Source organism: Schistocerca piceifrons, chromosome 5, assembly GCF_021461385.2.
Source record: "Schistocerca piceifrons isolate TAMUIC-IGC-003096 chromosome 5, iqSchPice1.1, whole genome shotgun sequence".
Classification (NCBI taxonomy): Eukaryota; Metazoa; Arthropoda; class Insecta; order Orthoptera; family Acrididae; genus Schistocerca; species Schistocerca piceifrons.
This window is the reverse complement of record NC_060142.1, coordinates 643,679,624-643,702,361: the sequence shown is the minus strand read 5'-3', so window position 1 is coordinate 643,702,361 and position 22,738 is coordinate 643,679,624. Positions and strand designations below refer to the sequence as shown.

Genomic DNA, 22,738 nt, shown 5'->3' with positions numbered 1-22,738 from the left:
CTCTCAGGTTCTTTGAGATAGCTATGTTGGTAATCCTCTGACCATTCTCATTGGTCTCATCATGCAAACTGTGCCTTCCTATAGTTGGTATGAAGAATTCTTGTTTTCCTGCTTTTCCATTAAAATCTCCCAGCACAATCCTGATATTTCTGGTTGGTGTGCTCTCAATTGTTTGTTTTAGTTGGTCATAGAACTCTTCCTGTTCCTCATCTGTTTTATCCTCAGTTGGGGCTTGAACATTTATGAATGTGATGTCTGACACTTGGTTTCCAAGTACTATTTAGGATATTCTCTTGTTAACAGCTTTGAATTCCTTCACTGAATTTGCTGCATTGTTGTGTATTACAAAACCAGTCCCGAATTGGTGTTTATCTACACATCCACTGTAGAATAGTGTGTATCCATCATCTTTGTGAGTTCCTTCTCCTAACCATCTTGTCTCTTGTACTGCCACCAGGTCCAGTTTATATCTGTTAGTTTCTGAGACCATAGTCTGAATGGTTCCTGGTCTATACAGGCTCTGAACATTCCAAGATCCAAAATTAAAATTTCTAAATTGTGTGCCGTTTGTCCTTTGCAGTTTTCGTATTCCATTTTATCCATCCATGTCCAAGGCAAGTTTGTTGGATTCGCAAATTGCATATATGTATTGATGCTAGGTGGAAGTTTTATTAATCACACACGAAAATGTGTGCCGTACCAGGACTCGAACCTGTATTTCCTGCTCACCTCAATAAGTCGCCTTAATCCCATCAGCTATCCATGCACACCTCCTGGACCAACCCAAACTTCCATGTCACATTTGTTCCTATGCTCGCGCTTTGTGATTACTGTATGGGGAGAGACGTGTGAAGAACACTGTAGTGTGAGCTGTAAACACTGTACAAGCACAAATATTTTGTAAATCATTAGTAAATATACCTCTAAATGCTAAAATGATGATAAAAAATTTCTCCCTCCCTGTGTGGGAAGTATGAAGTGCAAGCACAGGGGTATGGACAGACATAACATATTAAAGTCTGATTTGATTTGTGAGTTGCTCACAGATAGCCAACGTAGTAAAGGTGGCCGCTTGCAGTAATGAGGAAACTCCGGGTTTGAGTCCCGCTCCGGCACAAATTTTTATGTGTTGTTAATGCATGATACAGCTGACGTCAGTATATACTTGCAGTTTGCAAATCCACTTCATAATACAGTTCTTCTACCTTTCTCAGCTACAGTGACAGGTTTTCAGTTTTAGCTACATGTACTACAACTGGATCATTCATGTCCATCCGATATTCACAAAAATTCTGTGTTAAAGTTAACTTACTTGCTTGTGATTGTTGGTCTTGTGTAAATTTTGCCTTGGTCCACATTTCATGTGCTACCTCACAAACAAACACATTTTGCATTTGATTTTTGTCTGCTGATGTGGAAATCAGGAACATGGCCTTGGCATTTTATCTTATCCATGCTTTCATGGCTGCATCTTCAGGTTTAGCCAGTTAATCTCGTGATCCAATTAAAACATCAAAAATTGTATAGGCCTTGATAATTACAATCATCTGGAATTTTTAATAACTCTTATTGGCCAACATTGCAATATGTCTCACAGAAACTTATTCAGTCATTGTAGGTTACTTTTCGTCTGAACGAAATTTTGCCTGTTAATGGTGACTGACTAGTTTTTTCTGGGGTAAAACAACTTGTCTAATGTAAAACAACTTGTCCAATCATCTCAGGCAAACCACACCATTCTTAGACCCATAAACTGATGAGGTATTTGAAGATTTGCAGAAATAACTTACTTTTTTGACTAGTGTCCTTTAGAACAGTTGACTTGACACACACACACACACACACACACACACACACACACACACACACACACACACACACGTGGTGAAAAGTAAATGTGTGCACATCTCTAAAAATTAGAAATCTTATCTTGAGAGAGCTGAGATTGAATACAAACTTTTCTCAACTGAAGATACACAAACAAATTTGTAGCACAGCCATGGGTACACACATGGCACCTTCTTATACATCCTGTTTACAAACTGTATAGAAGAAACCTCGCTGTTGTGTGGCAGCAGTGATGGTCTTCTGTCCAGAAACTGATTTGATGTAGCTCTCCATACTAGTTTATTGAGTGGGAGCTTCTTCATCTCTGCATAACTACTGCAGCCTTCTGAATGTGCTTACTGTACTCGTTTCTTGGTCTCCCTCTGCCGTTTTGCTCATCACACTTACTTTAATTACCAAACTGGCAATTCCTCGATGTCTCGGGGTGTGTCCAGTCAGTCAATCCCTTCTTTTTGTTAAGTTGTCATAAATTTTTTCTGCTTTTCAATGTAGTATTTTCCATTTGATCTACCCATAATTTAATCTTCAGCTGTCCCATGTAGCATGAGATTTCGAAAGCTCCTATTCTCTTCTTGACTGAACTCTTTATCATCCTTGGTTCTCTTCTGTACCAGGCTAAACTCCATACTAATATCTTCAGGAAAGACATCCTAACATTTAAATTTGTAATTGTCCTTGCAATCGGGTCTGCAGCTGTGATGAATTTTTTGAATGATTTCATGATGCCTTTAGCTGCCATTCTCTTTATTTCATGCATGATTGTAAAATTTCAGCCTTAGGCCACTATCTGAAACAGAAACTTTATACATTTGCTACTGACAGAACCAGAGGTTGTAAAGAGTTTCAGGGAGAGCATTAGGGAACGATAGACAAGAATGGGGGAAACAAGTACAGTAGAAGAAGAATGGGTAGCTTTGAGAGATGAAATAGTGAAGGTAGCAGAGGATCAAGTAGGTAAAAAGACGAGGGCTAATAGAAATCCATGGGTAACGGAAGAGATACTGAATTTAATTGATGAAAGGAGAAAATACAAAAATGCAGTAAATGTAGCAGGCAAAAAGGAATACAAATGTCTCAAAAATGAGATCGACAGGAAGTGCAAAATGGCTAAGCAGGGATGGCTAGAGGACAAATGTAAGGCTGTAGTGGGTTATCTCATTAGGGGTAAGATAGATACTGCCTACAGGAAAATTAAAGAGACCTTTGGAGAAAAGAGAACCACTTGCATGAATATCAAGAGCTCAGATGGAAACCCAGGACTAAGCAAAGAAGGGAAAGCAGAAAGGTGAAAGGAGTATATAGAGGGTCTATACAAGGGCGATGTACTTGAGGACAATATTATGGAAATGGAAGAGGATGTAGATGAAGATGAAATGGGAGATATGATACTGCATGAAGAGTTTGACAGAGTGCTGAAAGACCTAAGTCAAAACAAGGCCCTGGGAGTTGACAATATTCCATTAGAACTACTGATAGCATTGGGAGAGCCAGCCCTGACAAAACTCTTACCATCTGGTGAGCAAGATGTATGAGACAGGCGAAATACCCTCAGACTTAAAGAAGAACATAATAATTCCAGAAAGCAGGTGTTGGCAGATGTGAAAATTACCGAACTATCAGTTTAATAAGCCACAGCTGCAAAATACTAACACGAATTCTTCACAGACGAATGGAAAAACTGGTAGAAGCCGATCTCGGGGAAGATCAGTTTGGATTCTGTAGAAATGTTGGAACACGTGAGGCAATACTGACCCTATGACTTATCTTAGAAAATAGGGGCATTTAGCTTTTGATGAGTCAGCACCTCTACTATTCTATGGGTTGTTGCCTGTACTCCTAAAATTTCTTAAATTGTTTAATGACTGTTTTTGGTTAGTCACCCTCTATCATCTAAATGTAAAACTGTATAATTGTTCTTGGTCATTAGCTTCAAAACTTTGGCTGTCACTTTTTTATTTCTTTAGTAAGATGTGACAATGAGCAAACCACCTGATTATAGTCTTGTCACCTCAGATTCTTTTGCTTATTAGTCTTTGTTTCCTGATTGTTCTTCTTGTGTGTAGTAGAATGCCTTTATTAAGGTCTTTCTCTTGTAATTTTTCAGCTGATTGTTTTAGTTGTGAGTCTGCCGTGATATTTTTTAAAGAATCAGCTAGGCTTTTTAATTATGAAAATATTTGAGCTTGTATGATCTAGTGAATTTAAGCACCAGCTTTTACCTTATTAGTGAGGAATGTTGTTTCCTTAGGGACAACTTTTTCCAATGAAATAAAAAAAATATTTGGCTGTTAATTTAGCATAACCAAATAGTTAATTTAATCCTGTATTTGTATAGTTGTTTATTTTGTTATTTTTCTTCCTTAGCATCTCTCAGCCAAGTATAATGTTCTCATACAAAGCGCAAGTTGATGACAACATGGAAGATGATACAGTTTCGCTTCCTCATCAGCAATCTTTCTCATCGTTGAAGACTGACTCAGATTATATATACCAGGTAAGCTAAAGTATAAGTCCATAAAGGCTAGTATGTGCAGTCTAGTATAGAAGATTGTTCACCAAAATTATTAGGGATGATGCAGATTGCAAACAAAATGCACTACATTAAATTGTATGGTTGATGGACATGAACTCCTTTACAAAGAAAGTAGCTTTAGACTAAAAATACATATACACCAGTGGAAGAATTGGTGGCTGAGAGAGCAAGTTAGGAAGATATGCCCTCCACCTTCCTTGCATCCTTCCTCACCCAAGTTATTGCCCCAGTCTTCAATCGGCAGATATTGTCACTTAAGCTGAGCTGGATCATGTACCTTTCCAGATAAACACTTTTTTAAATAGAGGAACTTAGAACAAGAAAAGCATACCCCCATTAGAATAACTTTTTAATGGTATTAAAAATCAATGGTAATACTTTATTCAGAGAGAAATTATCTTATACATGCAGAAAGTCCACATCAAATACAGTTTTTGACTTTATCCGTCTGGCATTGTTTACATTGAACATAAATATTGTGAACACACAATGTACTTTTTATTTTATGTATTTCAGTTCTGAATGTTTTTCCCAGGTGGTTCAAAGGTATGATTGACAACAGAATAAATTGATGATAATTGTCTGCAAGAGAAAAAATATCAAGGGCAGAAATACACAGTTGCCTCTAAAGAAATAGTGTGCAGTTTCAGCTAAATAATAAAACTGAAGCGTGAAAATCCTTTATAATTTATGCAAATTTCAGACATATGAGGTCTGTTTTGAAAATTCTAGAACTTTTCCATAAATTTTTCTACTCTTATCTTTTACTTATTGTGCATGGTCTCCTTCGAAATACTCTCCTCCACGATTGATACACTGCTTCCAACACCGTTTCCACTTCCAGAAGCAGTCCTGGTACGCCTCTTGCTGAATCGCATGAAGCGCCATCTGCGAATTTTCTTTTGTCGTCTGTCATTGCAAATCTTCGTCCTTACAATGGGGTTTTAAATTTTGGAAAGAAAAAAAGTCTGGAGAGTACGGAGGAGGAGGTAGCATAGTGATTTTATTTTTTTGTGCATTATTCATGCACCAACAGGGATGAATGTGTGGGTGCATTATCATGTTGCAAGTGTCATGAATTGTCTCGCCACATTTCAGACCATTTCCTTCTCAGATTTCCTCACGGGCATTGCAACTTGTCCCAGTAGTAACATGGATTAAAAGTTTGTCCCTGTAGCATGAATTCATGATGAACTAATCCTTCAAAGTTAAAGAAAACTTATTATAATGGCTTCGACATTTGATCTGACCTGATGATCTTTTTTTGGTCTTGGAGAACCTTTCCCATCCGATTGTGAAGACTGAACCTTGGTCTCAACATCATAACTATTGGCCCACATCTCATCACCAGTTATGATTCTCGTAAGGAACATCTCATTCTCATTTGTGCTATTAAATGCTCTTCAGATTGCGTGGCGAATGTCTTTCTGGTCTTGACTCATGAACTGTGGATTGAACTTGTCATCAACACAATGCATTCGAAGATGCTGTGTCAGGATTTCATGCCATGACCCAACTGAAATGTTTCATTCTTCTGAAATCTCTTGGACAGTCAGTGTTCAATTGGCATACACAATTTCATTGGCTTTCCTGGCATGAGCATCGTCGGTAGACATCAGAGGGAGTCCTGAATAAGTATCATCTTGACTTCTGTCCGACCATGTGATGTACATATACAGACAAACAAATGATGATAATTTCAGAGAAACTGAATGATTTATTAAAGGGAAAGAGCTTCACCACATTGGTCCACCTCTGACTCTTAGGCAAGTAGTTATTCAGCTTGACATTGATTGATGGTGGTGTTGGATGTCCTGCAGAGGGATATTGTGCCTAATTCTGTCAGACTGCTGCATTAGATTGTCAAAATCCTGAGCTGATTGGAGGGCTCTACCCATAATGCTCCAGACCACTACCTCTGGCAACTCAGACCAGAATACAATTGTCATATTGAATGAAAGGAGCAATCTGGAGTGGGGTGAATGGAGGATAGCAGTGTATGGATGGGAGGAGAGAGGAGTACTGTTTGGTGGAACATGCAGGAACTATATGGAGGCATGACAAGGCTGCCATGTGCAGAATCAAGAGGCTGTGTGGCAGGTAGATAGGGGGAGGCATAAGGGGGGGGGGGGGGGGGGGAGTGGAAAACGAGATGAGCAGGAAAGGGGAAAGGTGTGTTGGCAGAGGCTGCCACAAAAAGAGGGTGAGTGAGTGTGAATAGGGAGGAGGTGATAGGACAGAGGGGGTGAAGCTGTTGAGTGGAGGGGAGTGATGATAGTAAGTTGCCAGAGGTAGAGACTGGGATAATATCAGGAACAGAGAAGGATAATTCCCATTTGTGCAGTTTAGGTTACCTGGTGGTGGAGGGGAGGATCCAAATGGCCCAAGTTGTGAAGCAGTCCTTGAAATCAAGCATATTGTGTTCAGCTGCATGTTGATCCATAGGGTGGTCTACCATGCTCTTGACCAAAGTTTGGCAGCAGTTGTTTGTCCAGGAGGATGTCTGGTTGGTAGTCATTACAATATAGAAAGCTGTGCAATGATTTCAGCAGAGCTGGTGTACGACATGGCTGCTTTAAAGGAGGCACGGCTTCTGGTGGTGTAAGATAGTCCTGTGGTAGAACTGAAATAGTTTCAGAGAAATAGTTAGTAGTAGTTCTCTGATTCTCTCCTCCATGGACCCCCCTCCACTTTCCACTCAGAGATTTATGAAGGAAAGACTGATCTTAATATACCACTGGGAGTGAAAATACTACTGTCACTTTTATCATCAGCAGCATGCTCAGCACTCTGAATGGGTGCATTGGACTGTTATTTCACAGGGATATGATTCCTGTGGGGAGGGGTTAGAATTGAAAGTGACCTAGTGATGGACTGAGATGTTGTGGAGCTTGAGCGGGTGACAGACCACCACTTTCACAGGGGGTGGGAATGATGTCTGGTAGGATTTCCCTCATTTCAGGCCATGATATCGATAGTCAAAGCCCTGACAAAGGATGTGGTATAGTTGTCCCAGTCCAGGCTGGTACTGGGTGACTAAGGGAGCACTCTATTGTAGCTGATTTCAGGGGATAGTGGAAGGATTGGGGTGGTTGTCACTGTCCAGGAAGGATGCACACTTGGTTGAGGAGGACCAGAGTTGAGGTAATGGAGGAGTGAGGACATGGTGTCTTGGGCCTGAGTCCAGATCATAAAGGTATCATCAGTGAACTTGAACCAAACCATGGCTTTAGGGTTTTTAGAGGCAAGAAATGTTTCCTATAGATGGCTCATAAGGAGGTTGGCATAGGAGGGCACCATGCGGTTGCCCATGGCTGTGCCAGAGCACGGTGACAAGAACTTCCCTAGCCCTAGTCCACAAACAGATCTCCTGTTCCACTCCCCCCCCCCCCCCTAGCCCTAGTCCACAAACAGATCTCATGTTCCACTCCCCCCCCCCCCCCCCCCCCCACAGTTGTCCCACCATGCCCAAGAGGCAGCTACAAAGGAATGGCCATTCATCATTCAGTACAACCGTGGACTGGAAAGACTGCACCACATCCTTTGTCAGGGCTTTGATTACCTATTATATTGCCCAGAAAAGAGGGACATGCTACCTAAAGATCTTTCTCACGTGCCCCCCCCCCCCCCCAAATGGTGGTCTGTCACCCACCTGACCTCCACAACACCCTAATCCATCCTCACCACCACTCCCATTCAAAGCCCCCTTGCTACAGAGAACATATCCCTGTGGAAGATCCAGGTGTCATTCTGGCCCAATCCAGTGACCCAGCACTTCCTATTCCAGTCCTGTCCAAGGGTTATTGTTCCCCATCAGAGGCTGGGCCACCTGTGAAAGCAGCTATGTCATATACCAATTGTGCTTCAGCCATTTCACAGCTTTCTACATCAGTATGACCACCAACCATTTGTCCACCAGGATGAATGGCCACTGCCAGATTATGGCAAAGATCCTGATAGACACCCTGTGGCACAACATGCAGCTGAACATGACAAGTTTGATTTCAGTTGCTGCTTCACAGCCCGGGCCATCCAGACCCTCTCCTCCACCACCATCTTATCTGAACTTACAACACATTCTCTGCTCTCTGAATTATCACGCTCTCAATATATGGTAACCTGCTGTCCCCACACCCTCCACCCAACAGCTTCCACCCTCTGTGCCTTATCACCACCTCCCTCTTTATGTCCCCTCACCCTCATTATGGACTACCTTCTGCTAACATACCCACCTGTCTTTCCCCTTCCCTGCTCCTCTCATCCCCTTTACTGCTCGCATCCCCCCCCCCTCCTCCTCCTCCTCCTCCTCCTCCTCCTCCTCCTCCTCCTCCTCACACCACCCCCTACCTCCGTGCCCCACAGTCTCCTGATGTTGCACCAGCAGTCTTGTCATGCCTTCATCTAGTCCTTGCAGTCTCCACCGCACAGTGCTCTCCCCCCATCTCCACCTCCACCCCCACCCCCATGCCCTCCTATCCCTCTCCATTCCTTGTCTCACACCTGATTGTTCCTTTCATTCAACATGACATTTGCATTCATGTCCAAGCTGCCCTAGGTGCCAGTTGTGAGGTGTGTGTGTTTTCTTCTCTTTTCTGAAGAGGGCTTTAGCTGAAAGCTAAATTTGTAACACCCTCTCCCTCTCTCCTCTCTCCCCCCTCTCCCCCCCCCCCCCCCCACCTCACAATGTCTCATTGTGGTAAGTAGCAGTCTATCCTTTTTGTAACAATGTGTGAAAAATAGGGCGGAGTAAATGGTGAAAGAAAAAAGATCCTCTTGAAATAACTGTTCATTAGTCTTTTCACAGGTTTGTTGCTGTTTTTTGTCTCTTGTAGTGTGATAATATTTTCAACTCAAATGTGTAACTGCTAAACTCAAAATCTTAAAATCTGTTTTGCGTATCCTAGTCTTTGTTTGACTCTTCTTTTTTTTTCCCCTCATATCAGTCCCTGCAGCACAAAGTAGTTAATCATTCCTCAATGTCATAGATTTCCTTTCTTCCAGTTTTCTGTGGACTTCTTTTCTGTTCTATTCTTGCTATTACCTCTTCATTCTGTATTTTACTCATCTGTTTAATTTTTAACATTTTGCAAGAGTATCCCATTTTCAATGCTTCCAGTTTGCCCTACTTCCATTACTCCCATTTGGTTTTTTAGATGCAGAAGACTACTCATCTGTTTGTTGTCTAATGTGACACATCTTAAGATTGTGAAATCATATGATGTTGAGAAATTTCCATAGGTCTATAAGCTGACTGAGGTAGGTGACACAGTGGTAAGACACCAGACTTGTATTCAGGCAGCTCAAATATCAATCCAGCCATTCAGATTTAGGTTTTCCATGATTTCCCTAAATTGGTTAGGACAAGTGCGAAGCTGGTTCATTTGAAAAAAGGGCACATGCAATTTTCATCTGTATCCTCCCCAGTCTGAACTTGTGTTTCGTATCTAATTTCATCATCATGAACAGGACATTAAACTCTTATCTTCCTTGTGGACCACCAAATGGAAGAAACTATCCCAATTTTCCTTGTTTGTTTGTTCCATTACTAAAGAGCAAATTGGAATGGCTTCTCAGGTACCTTCTCCTGTTCTGGGTGCAAAGTGATAATCATCCACTATCTTTCTTTCTTTTTTTTTTTTTCTGCAATTATAGTCATTCTGTGAATCATTGGTTGCCAATATTCACATTTGTTCAATTTTGATAGAAATTTTTATTATTAACAAAAATCCTAGCTGTCTAAAGTCTCGCCTTTTATAAAAAATTGTTATAGATAGCATGCTGAGTGTTAATCTACCTACACCATCCATATAGCAGTTAAATCAGTAAGCAGTCTTCTCAGTGTTGAAGTGATGATAAAAGTGACAGTAGTATTTTCACTCCCAGTGGTATATTAAGATCATCAGTCTTTCCTTCATAAATCTCTGGGTGGAAAGTGGAGGGGGTTCCAAGGAGAGAATCAGAGAACTACTACTAACTATGCAGGTGCTTCAAAGGAAGGCATCACCTATAAACAAATCCACTATACAGCCATGGGCACCCACAGGGCACCATCCTAAGCCAAGCTATTCATGAGACATCAAGAGGAATCCTCCCTAGCAACTCAGAATCCCAGATCTCTCACCTGTTTAAGATTCATTGGTGACACCCTATTGACATTCCTCCAAAACCTCCCCCATTTGCTTCACATGGCCCAGCCCAATGAGCCATTTTGCTCAGTGTCTGCCTCCACTTCATAGATGGCTCCATCAGCATCTCTCTCACGTCAAACCCTCCAATCACCAACAATACCTCCATTGAGACATTTGCCACCCATTCCATACCTAGAAGCACCTTCCATACAGCCTAACCACTTCTCGTCATTGCATCTGTAGAGACTAGCAGTCTCTCTTCAGTTATGCTGAAGGTCTGCCTAAGGCCTTTGTGGACTGATGTTTGAGATTCAGGAATTTCATAAAAAAGCAGAACCTGAAAGTAAATAGTTCGATGCATGTCATCAAGTGGAAATATATAAGGTACTATTGCAGACTATGTAACACAGCACAGAAACAGCATGTACTGGCTATAACATCTCATTGCAAAAGTTACTGTCCATATATTATGCTCTGTGATGTTCCCCGATCATTTACCTTGCCAAATCACACATACCTATGTGATGATAGCACCTTCCTACATCGTAGATCACAAAAGTCAACAGCTTTGGATTTTGGCAAAATAATAGTAACACAACACTTGTAGAACAAGTAATTGAAACAAGTTTTTCATGCCTATCAACTTTAAATTTCAAAACATTGCTTACGTATACCCGAGAGCTTCAGAGAAAACCACAAAGAGCAAAATTCATGCATCAACAACATGCTTTCCCTACAACTAAAAAGGCACCCATTATACCAGATGTCATAGGGAATGCTTTGTGGCTATTTGTTAACCACAGTAATAGTGAACCTCTACCATCATCTGAGAAGTATGCCTACTGTTTCACTCACAAAGTGTTACTGCTGAGATACTGCAGCCACATAGATCAAATCTGACCATAAATCGGTAAAATGATAAATGATGACCCTTACTTCACGTGGTCAAAAACTTAACCTCAAGTCTGTAAAGGCTTAAAAGTTTTGTAGAAGCATGCTCCTGAATACTACGATGAAGTAACTGCCGTACATTAAAGCCTGACTCGTGTGTGTGTGTGTGTGTGTGTGTGTGTGTGTGTGTGTGTGTGTGTGTGTGTGTGCTTACAAAGAAGAAAATTCACAAATTTGTTTTAATAACACATCACTGTTTTGAGATGATCAAGATTGAGACATAGGCATAATCGCTGTCACATTTCTGAAGTTGGCAGAGCGACATTTCTTAACCAGGTAAGATGTTGAATAAAAAATGGAAATCTCAGTGGGAATAACAGTAATAAAATTGGGAAAGACTGCTACTTTCCACATAGAGGAAGCATTCACTAACACAGGCACATTTAAAAGAAGACTAAACTGTTGGACACAGTCCTCTTTCAGTCCTTAAATCTCAAGAGGACTGTGTTAAATAGCTTAGTCTAGTTTTAAAAGTGCCTGTCTGCTCAGAATACCTCCTCTGCATGGTGATCTTTCTTGATTCATATTGTTGTTAATATGTTGATATCCATCTTAACATACCTCACATAAAATTTTTTATATTTCTTAACCCAGTTTCAAAATTGTGCAGAAATCATTACGTAATGTACCCTAAGAGAATTGGCCTTTATAAAGCAGCAAAGCAAAAATCGTAGGTGAAGTGGAATAACGGTAACCGTTACAATGGAAAAAAGTGTGGTGTGACTCCATGATCGTTACTACTTAAATATATTTATCAAATGCTATAGTGTCTAATATACCCTTCCAATAATCAAATATTTAAAAAGAAACTTGCTGAAATACAAACTAATACCCAGAAAAGTAACATACTGTATTCTGGTCCAGGGCTATATTCCTCTAGTACAAGTCGACTAATGCAGGACAGTTATCCAGCATATCTGTTCAAATATGCAAAACACTGCAGGCCAAAACAGAAATAGACCTTTAGCACTCTTCTCTTACCTTCTGACTTAGTGCTGTTAAAAGTAAACTGTGAACTAATCAACCATGTGTACTGTCTAAGTTCACTGTCTGTTTCTCAAAGTGGAAGTAATTAATAATTCTGTAAAAATATGTATTTATCTTTTGACTTGTTCGTCATTTCATTCAGGGATACAGGTGAAAATCTATCCCATCAGCAGGCTGCAAAACACCTCTCACTTCTTGTGGGCTTTCAGGGTTGTTTTCATTTACCTTACCTATTAGTGGCTGTAAATGTATGTGTCTTTGTTTTTATTTTTTAATTAAGACTGTGTACGATAATTTTCCTTTCACAGAATAACAGTGTATATGACAGCACCCAGTTTGACAATGGGACAACTCCGGTAAACCCATTGTATGCAGCTTCACTGCAGAGTCCTGACAGCATAACTGGTTACAGCATTGACAGTGCTCAGTCTCTAGAAACTGGTGGTTACCAGTCAAACTATACCGTCCAACAGAAGTAAATTCTGGATGCAGAACATTTTTCTACTGACGAGTTGGCTTACTTTTACAGGTTATTCTTCATCAGACTGATGATAATGTGTGCCGAACTGAAATTTTGCATCCAAGCTCAGGAATTGTTTGCTCGTTTACCAAACACTACATTCCTACTGCAACAGCTGGTGATCTCACTGTTTCTAAGGAGGCAGCTGTCAGTGATTGAACTGCTAATTAATGTGTGATGTGATGTGAAAACTCTTTACTATAATGATTGAAATGGATTTTGCTCCTGAGGTTTAAACACCATCTACTGTTGTACAGTGTACTGAAGTTCAGTAGCTACTGTGTTTTGCAGTTTGACTCATATTGTTTAAAGTTTTTTGTACTGTCATTTATAAATAATTTCTAGATCTAGAAATTGAATACATAATTGACAGTTAGTCAGATGTGATAGCCTAGTCAGAAAAAACTAAAGTGTAGTTGAAAAGGGTATTTCATTTATTATGCTAAACTTATAGGAGAGCTATCACTTGCATGTAAATGCAGGAGAATATTTTCTCTTTGTTGTTATTTATTTTAAAACATGTATTGAATTTCCATTTTAACACACCACTACTGTGATTTATAAATGTGTTATAAAAAAGGCTGATCAGCAGTAGTGGAACTATTGCTCAGACAGACTCATTATAAACAGAAGATTGTGAACTGCCAACCAAATTATAGCATATGTGCACGAGATGAAAAAGGAACAAAGGTGTTTTGTAAAAGAGGCAATGTAAAATAACAAATGAAACCCAAATATCCAATTAGAAACCAAAAGGTATGTGGAATGAAACCCAGATTGGAACAAATGTAACCTGTGTGCACTGTTTTTGGTAGTTAATTGCTTCTTGACTTAATGCTCAAATATGTGTCACCCTTTCCTGTTTGTGTTCTCACCCAATCTGGCCATACTTCTTTCCTATTGGTCAGCTCCTGAAAGAGGTGTTTCAAAATTCTTGATAGTTTCGTTGAGCTATATAAAAGTTCCACTATTACTGATTTTTCCTTTAGGTGTCACCTAACTTTACATTTGTAGTGTTCAGTTTTGATACTATGCTTTAGATTGTGTGGTGTTTAGGATGAAAGATTTCTTTAGGCCATTCTCTCTAAATGAAAAAATTACTTTAGTGCTACGCTGAAGACTTGATTCCTTCTAGAATCTTCTTTGTGTTTTTTGAACTTCTCAAGTAGCATTGTATTCTGCATTAATTTTGTTTCACAAGTTTATTTGGCTGTGGATTCTCACAATTAAGAATGTATGTTTACATATCAGAAAGGAACATGTAACTTTAGCAGTCTGTTGTTTTTAAAACTGTGCATCAAAGTAGATACATAATTTTTTGAAACATTTACTGTAGTAGTACTGTGTTGAATGGTAGAAACCAGACCCCATGTATTTGGTTTACTTGTTTGCTTAGTTTTCCATGTATCTCGGTGAGGTTACACCATGTGTGTTCTTGAGTCCAGTGATTTTCAAAGTTGGTTTCTGTTACAGTAAACAGCTTCTTACTACTTGAAGTAATTTTGTGAAGTTTGCTTATAATGATAGTGTTAGAACCAAATGTAGAAATTGTTTGTTTTCTTTGTCCTTGATCAATAACCTAAGAAAACACAAGATGTGTGAACCTCCAGAGATGTGAGAAATTTGAATCTTTCGTTTTAAATATTTCTTAAATACAGCACCTAAAGAAAAGTATGCCTCTTCCTGTATCCACGTACCATCTGCTACTTACATTAGTGTGTCCTAGTGACCGTCTCTCCTTTTCCTATGTAGTGTTTATTTACAATGTTCCCATTTTGTTTTTTGTTTGTGATATTAATGTGCAATCAATGACTAATCAATGAGATTAGATAAATGTATATGTTTTTGCATTGTTACTCCATTTTAAATAGGAAATTTGTAAGAAAATTTTATATTTTCATGTTATGTGTTTGTGAAAATAATTTTTCAATATATTTATTTGTACTTGTGTAGTATGCATGTAACTAATTACAACCAAAGTAATCAGCCAGTCACTTTCAAGAAAAAAGGAATTGTTAAGATGACATTTTAGACGCTGTGCATCAGTACTTGATAAAGTGCAGTTTGAGCCTGTCATTGAAAAATCAGATCTGTGGCTCATGAAATAAAATTTATAAATATCATTGTACTTAATTGTACTGAAGTTTGATATGAACTGTTTTGTTACAAATAAACTCATTTTAGTTTCCTATTAAATATTAAGAAACACATACATTCATTTTTATCTTAGTTTCCTTGATGTTGATTCAACCATTTAAAAATTAATCATTGCTACTCGAATGCAGGCTGTCCACATTTTTCGAGTAAACAAATGCTGAAGTGCTAATACTTTTACCGTTAATAAGACAATGAAACCTAAGAAAAAATAAATTTATCTATCAGACTTGGAAGGTCAAAGTAAAGAGAAATTTGTGACTGTTTCTTGGTTTCAAAGATTAGATTATTATTGACATGTAATTAATTTGATATTCAAATTCAATGGGTAAATGAGGAGAGGTGAATTTGGTAGATTCAGAGTGTGCCCACTTTCTTCCCCAACTAGTAAGAATTCTGTTTTTCTTAATTCTAAACTATATGCAAGATGTGAAGGAGAACATTGATTCTTTTTTATATGCATGTGGTACCTAATGCATGTATCATTTAATAATTTGAATTATGAAGTATGAGCTACAGTCGGAGAGGGGGAGAGGGAAAGCTAAAGGCTAAGAAGTAAAAACTAATAGTGGAGATGAAGAAATGCTACAATAAGAAGGCCATATGTTAACAGAGGTTGAAGACTGAGTATTCAAGTCAACTCTGCAAACAAATTCTACTTCCATGTCCAAGAATACAGAAGTCGCTTGGCTGCTGGGCAATGGATGATGTACAGTAGATGAGCAGTATGCAGCTAACTGAAGGTAGTGAAAGGCAATTCTCTTGCACCTTTAAATAACAAGAGCAAACGAGCATACACGAGCCTACCGCTTCAAGGAGGATCAGCAGCTTACTTTTGCTCAAGATGGCATGAGTTGAGAAGGCTAGGGTAGACTGACTTCTGTAGTCCAGAAAGGCAGTCTGTCTAATGGAAGAAAACCATAAGTAAAAACTACCCTGTCAACTGTAAAAAAAATTCCAAGGCAACATGTCCCATTAAAATAGCCTCAGATGAACAGGTAGATCTTTCTGGAAAACAAAATTTGGCATGTATAAGCACAATGAATATCAGTACATGGAACATCCAGGGGATTGCCTCTAAAACTGAGAGAACATTTCATGAAATAATGAAATATGACATGGATGTAGCAGCCCTAAATGAAACAAAGAAAAAGGGCAAATGTATGAAAGAATGGAATGGTTATATATCCACAGTGGGGTCCCCAAAGAGGAGAGTGTCACAAGTGGGGTCTCTGTAGTTGTTATGAAAAAATACAAGAAAGATACAAAACCCTGGAACCAAATTAGTCATGGAATTCTTCAGGTGCAGCTAGAATTAAGGAGCCACTCAGTTGTGATCATGGCTGTGTATGCACCAAATAAAGACACCAAGATGCAAGTGAAGAAAAATTTTTGCTGGTCCGATGGGATCACTGGAGAAGATAAGTGATCAAAAAGAAATTATACTTATTGGGACTTCAGTACACAGAATGGGTAGAGATGGAGAAAGCAAAATTGGGAAAAGAAAGGCAGAACCCATCATAGAACATGGAAGCAGAGAAATTATTGAACATGAAAGCAGAGGCCAACAACAAATGGCTGGCTGAGCATTTGGCTTGGTGATTACCGTAAAACGTATGCAGCTAAATGGATATTGGCACAAAGGGCCATTACTGATGCAAAAAATGAGGCACAGCTGAAAGCTGAAGAACTTGTAGAAGAAAACTTAAGTGCCACTAGAGCAAGTGCACTGTGGAAGATATTGAAGATGGTGGGAGTTGAAAACAGATAATGTTGGGATTATCTTAATAAGCTAGGAGTGGGTGAAAAATTACCAAGCCCTGCTTATGGAGAAGAGAGAGGAATTTATGCAAGAGACATTAAATTTGACGGAAGAAGACGAACGTCCATGTCCACGACAAATAACTTTATAAGAAATTTGTAAAACTCTGAAGCATATGAAAAATGAGAAACCACAGTGTCCTGATGGAATAAAAATAGAATTAATAAAGGCAGCTCCTATGGTTGAATATGATATACTGACCCAGTTGTATAATAGACAGTACAACAATCAATGTGCATCCAATTGTTAATGGACTGTCTGATGATGCACAATTAATGGAAATAAACAGTGTAGCACCGTACCACCATGAGGCAGTATCATACTAAGCAGTGGGGCTTATTAATGAGAAGGGGTACAATGTTTTAAGAGTAAGCCAAAAGGAATGGTATGGGATGAGGTATATGCAGAAAAAGATGCTAATGTTGGGGTCAATTTATTCTATAGTAATTTTGTGTCAGTATTTGAAAGTTACTTTCCTAAAAATTATCCAGAAGATCCGTTTAAAAAAATAGTAAGCCAAGAATAACCAAGGAAATTAAAATGTCATTTAAGAGGAGGAGGGAAATTTATGGAAAAGCCAGAGTAAGTCAAAATTCGACATTACTTGTATACTACAAAAAAATACTGTAGTATATTAAGGGAAGTTATTAAAATGTCCAGAAATATGCATGTCCGGACAGAATTAAATAATTCAGATAATAATATCAGAACTATATGGGACATCTTCAAATGGGAGATAGGGCAGCCAGTGTAAAAGATTCCATAACAATTCAACTAAATGAGAATGTGTGACTGATAATTCACAAGTTGCAAGTTCTTTTGAGAGTCACTTTCTAAAAGCAGAAGTAAATATAGGACTAGATGGTTTAGTTGAAGAAGCAAGAGAATACATTAAAAATGTCATTCCACAAAACTTTAAGCAACAAGATGTAGCACCAACATCCTTCAATGAAATTGTTAAAATCATGCAATTTCTAAAAAAACTAAAGCTCATGTGAGGTTGATGGTATTTCAAACATAATTCTTAAAAGTTGCAGACAGGCACAACTAAAATACACACATTAGCTTACCACCACCATCTCCGGCAGCTTGGAACAAACTGCCAGAGATGAGGAGAAGGCGGACGTGTGTGTGTGTGTGTGTGTGTGTGTGTGTGTGTGTGTGTGGGTGGGCGCGCGCGCGCACGCCTCCATCCGTCTGTCCTTTTGTGATGAAGGCTGTGGCCAAAAGCTAAGGGGGAAGTGTCTTTTAGTTGTGCCTGTCAGCAGTTAGCAACTTAACGTGTCATCTTTATGGTAAGTAGCAATCTATCTTTTTCTTAAATTATTGATATTCCAACTTAGAGTTTCCATTATTAGAATTCTGAAAAGTTGTTACAACTCAATAAGTAATGTTCTTAGTGAGATATGTGTGGATGGGTGTGTGTGTGTACCTGTCCTTTTTTTTCCCCCTAAGGTAAGTCTTTCTGCTCCCGGGATTGGAATGACTCCTTACCCTCTCCCTTAAAATCCACATCCTTTCGTCTTTCCCTCTCCTTCCCTCTTTCCTGACGAAGCAACGGTTGGTTGCGAAAGCTTGAATTTTGTGTGTATGTTTGTGTTTGTTTGTGTGTCTATCGACCTGCCAGCACTTTCGTTTGGTAAGTCACATCATCTTTGTTTTTAGATAATTTTTCCCATGTGGAATGTTTCCCTCTATTATATAATGCACTCTAGACAAGGAATTTTTTCTAGACAAGTTAAAATATGCAATTACCAAACTACTTCATAAGACAGGTGACAAAGACAGACTTAAACAGTGATCGTCCAGTTTTCTTACTGATATCTTCTTCTGAATCATTCCAAAAAGTCATGTATTCAAAAATAGTCATATACTTAAGTGGAAACAATTTACTTAACCTATCACAGTTTGGATTGCTTTACAGAGAATTCTGTTTATACACTGAATAACCAAAGAAATTGGTACACCTGCCTAATATCATGTAGGGTCCCCCACGAGCACGCAGAAGTGCTGCAACACGACGTGTGGCTTCAGCTAATGTCTGCAGTAGTGCTAGAGGGAATTGACACCATGAATCCTGCGGGGCTGTCCATAAATCTGTAAGAGTATGAGAGGGTGGAGGTCTCTTCTGAGCACATTGCAAGGCATCCCAAATATGCTCAATGTTAATGCCTGGGCAGTTTGGTAGCCAGCGGTTTAAATTCAGAAGTGTGTTCCCTGAGCCACTCTGTACCAATTCTGGATGTGTGGGGTGTCACATTGTCCTACTGAAATTGCCCAAGTCTGTCGGAATGCGTAATGGACTTGAATGGATAGAGGCGATCAGACAGGATGCTTACGTATGTGTCACCTGTCAGTCATATCTAGTCCTGTCAGGGGTCCCATACCACTCCAACTCCACAGCCCCCCTCCCCCCCCCCCCTCCCCGATTACAGAGCCTTCCCCAGCTTGAACAGTCCCAGAGGTTGTCTCCATATCCGTACAATCCACATACTTGATAAAATTTGAAACAAGACTTGTTCAACCAGGCAACATGTGTCCAACCATCAGCTGTCCAATGTTGGTGTTGACAGGCCCAGGCAAGGCGTAAAGCTATGCGTCATGCAGTCATTAAGGGTATACGAGTGGGCCTTCGGCTCTGAAAGCCCATATCGATGATGTTTCGTTGAATGGTTCGCACGCTGACACTTGTTGATGGCCCAGCATTGAAATCTGCAGCAATTTGCGGAAGGGTTGCAGTTCTGCCACGTGGAACAATTCTCTTCAGTTATTGTTGATCCTGTATTTGCACGATCTTTTTCCAGCTGCAGTGATGTCAGATATTTCATGTTTTGCCGTATGCTTGATATTCACAGTACACTCGTAAAATGGTCATACAGGAAAATCCCCACTTTATTACTACCTCACAGATGCTGTGCCCCATCGCTCGTACGCCGACTATAACACCACGTTCAAACTCACTTGAATCTTGATAACCTGCCATTGTAGCAGCAGTTACCAGTGTAACAACTGCACCAGACACTTGTCTTATATAGGCATTGCCGAATGCAGTGCAGTATTCTGCCTGTTTACATACCGATGTATTTGAATATGCATGCTTATACCAGTTTCTTTGGCATTTCATTGTTCATTCATTCATCAAATAGTACAAGCCTTTAAATAATAATATATCGCTAGTTGGTATATTTATGTGATCCTACCAAGGCATCTGATTGTGTAAATAATGTTACTCTATTAGAAAAACTCAAGTTTCATGTAATTGTTGATGTACACACAGATGGTTTGAATCATACTTAACAAACAGAATTCGAAAGGCTGTACTGAATAATTCAGGCAATGTGGAAAAGGTAGAAAAATTTTAGTAACAGGAAAAATCGCAGGAGGAGTCCTACAGGATTAAATTTTGGGTCCACTCCTGTTCCTTATACATGGTGATTCACGAAGATATGCAAATATTTTACTATGTTATTCTACAAGTAAAACTAAAGAAAAAAGTTCATATAAACATAGGTCCATAACTGTTTAGTTACGACTAATAAGATTTTGCCTGAAATTTAGCAACTTCACTGATGTGAAACCATCCCAAAACTGTAAGAGGTTAAAGTAAAGCACAATTTCCATATATTTTGTTATTGATCTGGTGAATCTAATAAAACATGTCCCAGATGTGTATCTGCAATAGTTTTCCAGAACATCCAGAGAAGCAAAGATTATTATACAAGCAAATTTGTTCACCTTCCGTTAAGAATGTAGAAACATTTGTCTTTATGGCAACTGTTAGTGAGTTGTTTGTCGTTTCCTAATCCTGAAACAAATTAGTTTTGTGTATTGTTCAGTGAAAGAACATAACAACAGTGTATTTAAGTGAAACCACATAGTAACTGTTGTAGTTTGTAGATTATTTATGAAATAGGGATGCCTTTCAAATGTATGACAGAGGTATACGCCAGTATGGTGTTTATTTATGGCAAATGTGAAGGTAATGTGACGGCTGCAGTTAAATATTTCATACATTATCCAACTTGGAGGATTCCAAATGCATGAACCAGTAGTGGAGCATTCTGAATGAATGTCACGGGAGACAGGTTCTCTATCTAGCATTCATTATCAGTAAGAGTGCTCGATACGTGAAGGCGATGATGATATGGATGCTGTTCAACATAGCCCAGGTACCAGTACACGACATGTCTCTCAATGATTAGACATTTCACAAAGGTATGGTGTACACTGAAATACAATAATCTGTATTCTTACCATAAACAAAAAGTGCATCATTTACATCCGGAAGATCCTGCTCTTTGCTGGGAATGGTGCAACTGTTTAAATACTAATCGGCATGTACACAAATACATTTTATTTACTGATGAGGCACAATTTACTCAAGATGGTATAAACAATTTACATAACAAGCATGTATGGTCTGAAACAAACCCACATGCAACAGTGCAATGCAATTTCTAGCAGGGATTTAGCACAAATGTTTGGTGTGGTATAATCAACACACACTTTATTGGACCATTCATTTTCCCAGGACGTCTAACTGGTGAGATGTACTTGCAGTTTGTAACCTCCCCCTCACTTATCGACCTGAACGACAATGAAAAATTAAACCGCGTGTACCTAATGGAAATTTGGGAAAAGCAATCGTCACCGAAGTTAATCTGTCGGTAAAGAGGGAGGAAAGGGTTACATCTAAATGAAAGGAAAAATGCAAATGAAACTGGTGGAAATTAATTTTGAAAAGGGGTAAAGTTAATAAAGAAAGTAAATGTGCGGCCGTTACGTTAACAATTAACTAGCGGTAATTAGATATTTGAGATTTGGGGAAATTTACGGTTGCCAGTCCTGTGGACAATTACTATAATAACTGAAAAAGAAAGGTTATTGCACATATAATTAGCACTAAAAGTGTGGCAACTGAAGGTTGACGCATGTTGTGTGAAAACTGAATGTTTGTCTGAAGTAATAAATTTCGCTACACCCTGACTTAATTTAGCAAAAGAATTAATTAAACTGGAAAATTGAAAGTTAATTTAGTGACTGAAATTAATAGTGAACTTTGTTTCTGAAGCATATCGAAATTCAGTAAAATACAATTAGTCTTGGGCTACCTCAACAATCATTTCAAAACCTACTTGAATCTATGCAATTTAGAAATAAGAGATTTAACTTCGAACTTGAATTAAATGATTCTGAGCAATTAACAATAGTAAAATTTAGTACATACCAAGCTGAGCTGCAGTCACAGGTAAGCTAAAATATGCTAACAAAACTCGCACTCTTAATTTGTGCTCGTGTAAGCTAAATATTGTAGCCAGCTATGAATACTTTAACTGAACTTTGAAATTAAAGCAGTGAAATTTAATTATATTATTTTAATGCTGGCGTTTGAATTTCAACGACACTCAGGTTCATTTCGGAAAAGGAAGGGACCCTGCTTGGCAATGCAATTGGGACAATGAGCAACAAAGGTCCATGCTACGTTGCTGTAATTTTGTGATTTGAACAGTTTGAAAAGCTGAGGTCTGCCATACAGTTCTGAAACTTTACGTGCTTTTAGTCTTCCTTGTTGATTGATTGAAGGTTTGAAGTCGTCGATCGAGGAGGTGGCGACAGTCACTCATTGTCGGCCGTCGCTGTTGCAGAAGCTGGATGCTGGCGCGCCTTCTTCTCGACATGGTCACCAGGCGAAACGGGCTCTTGATGTCCACCAGCTAATGCTTCCCGTCCGCGACAAACATGTCCGAAACTACCATCGCAAGTCGAGCGCAATTACATGCTGCTGAACCCGGAAA

The 22,738-nt window shown here is 39.1% G+C and overlaps 1 protein-coding gene across 2 annotated transcripts in view; it reads left to right on the top strand.

The window, feature by feature from the left end:
• Positions 1 to 14,773, top strand: part of LOC124798358 (transmembrane protein adipocyte-associated 1 homolog) — a 118,605-nt gene extending 103,832 nt beyond the window's left edge. Inside the window, exons 8-9 of one of the 2 annotated variants that reach the window (XM_047261726.1) lie at positions 4,213 to 4,342; positions 12,977 to 14,773. In XM_047261726.1, the coding sequence (XP_047117682.1) occupies positions 4,213 to 4,342; positions 12,977 to 13,126 (280 nt within the window). In that variant the 3' untranslated portion in view covers positions 13,127 to 14,773. Of the gene's footprint in view, positions 1 to 4,212; positions 4,343 to 12,755 lie in introns of both variants that reach the window. The other variant, XM_047261725.1, reaches the window with a different exon arrangement.
• The last annotated feature ends 7,965 nt before the right edge of the window (positions 14,774 to 22,738 follow it).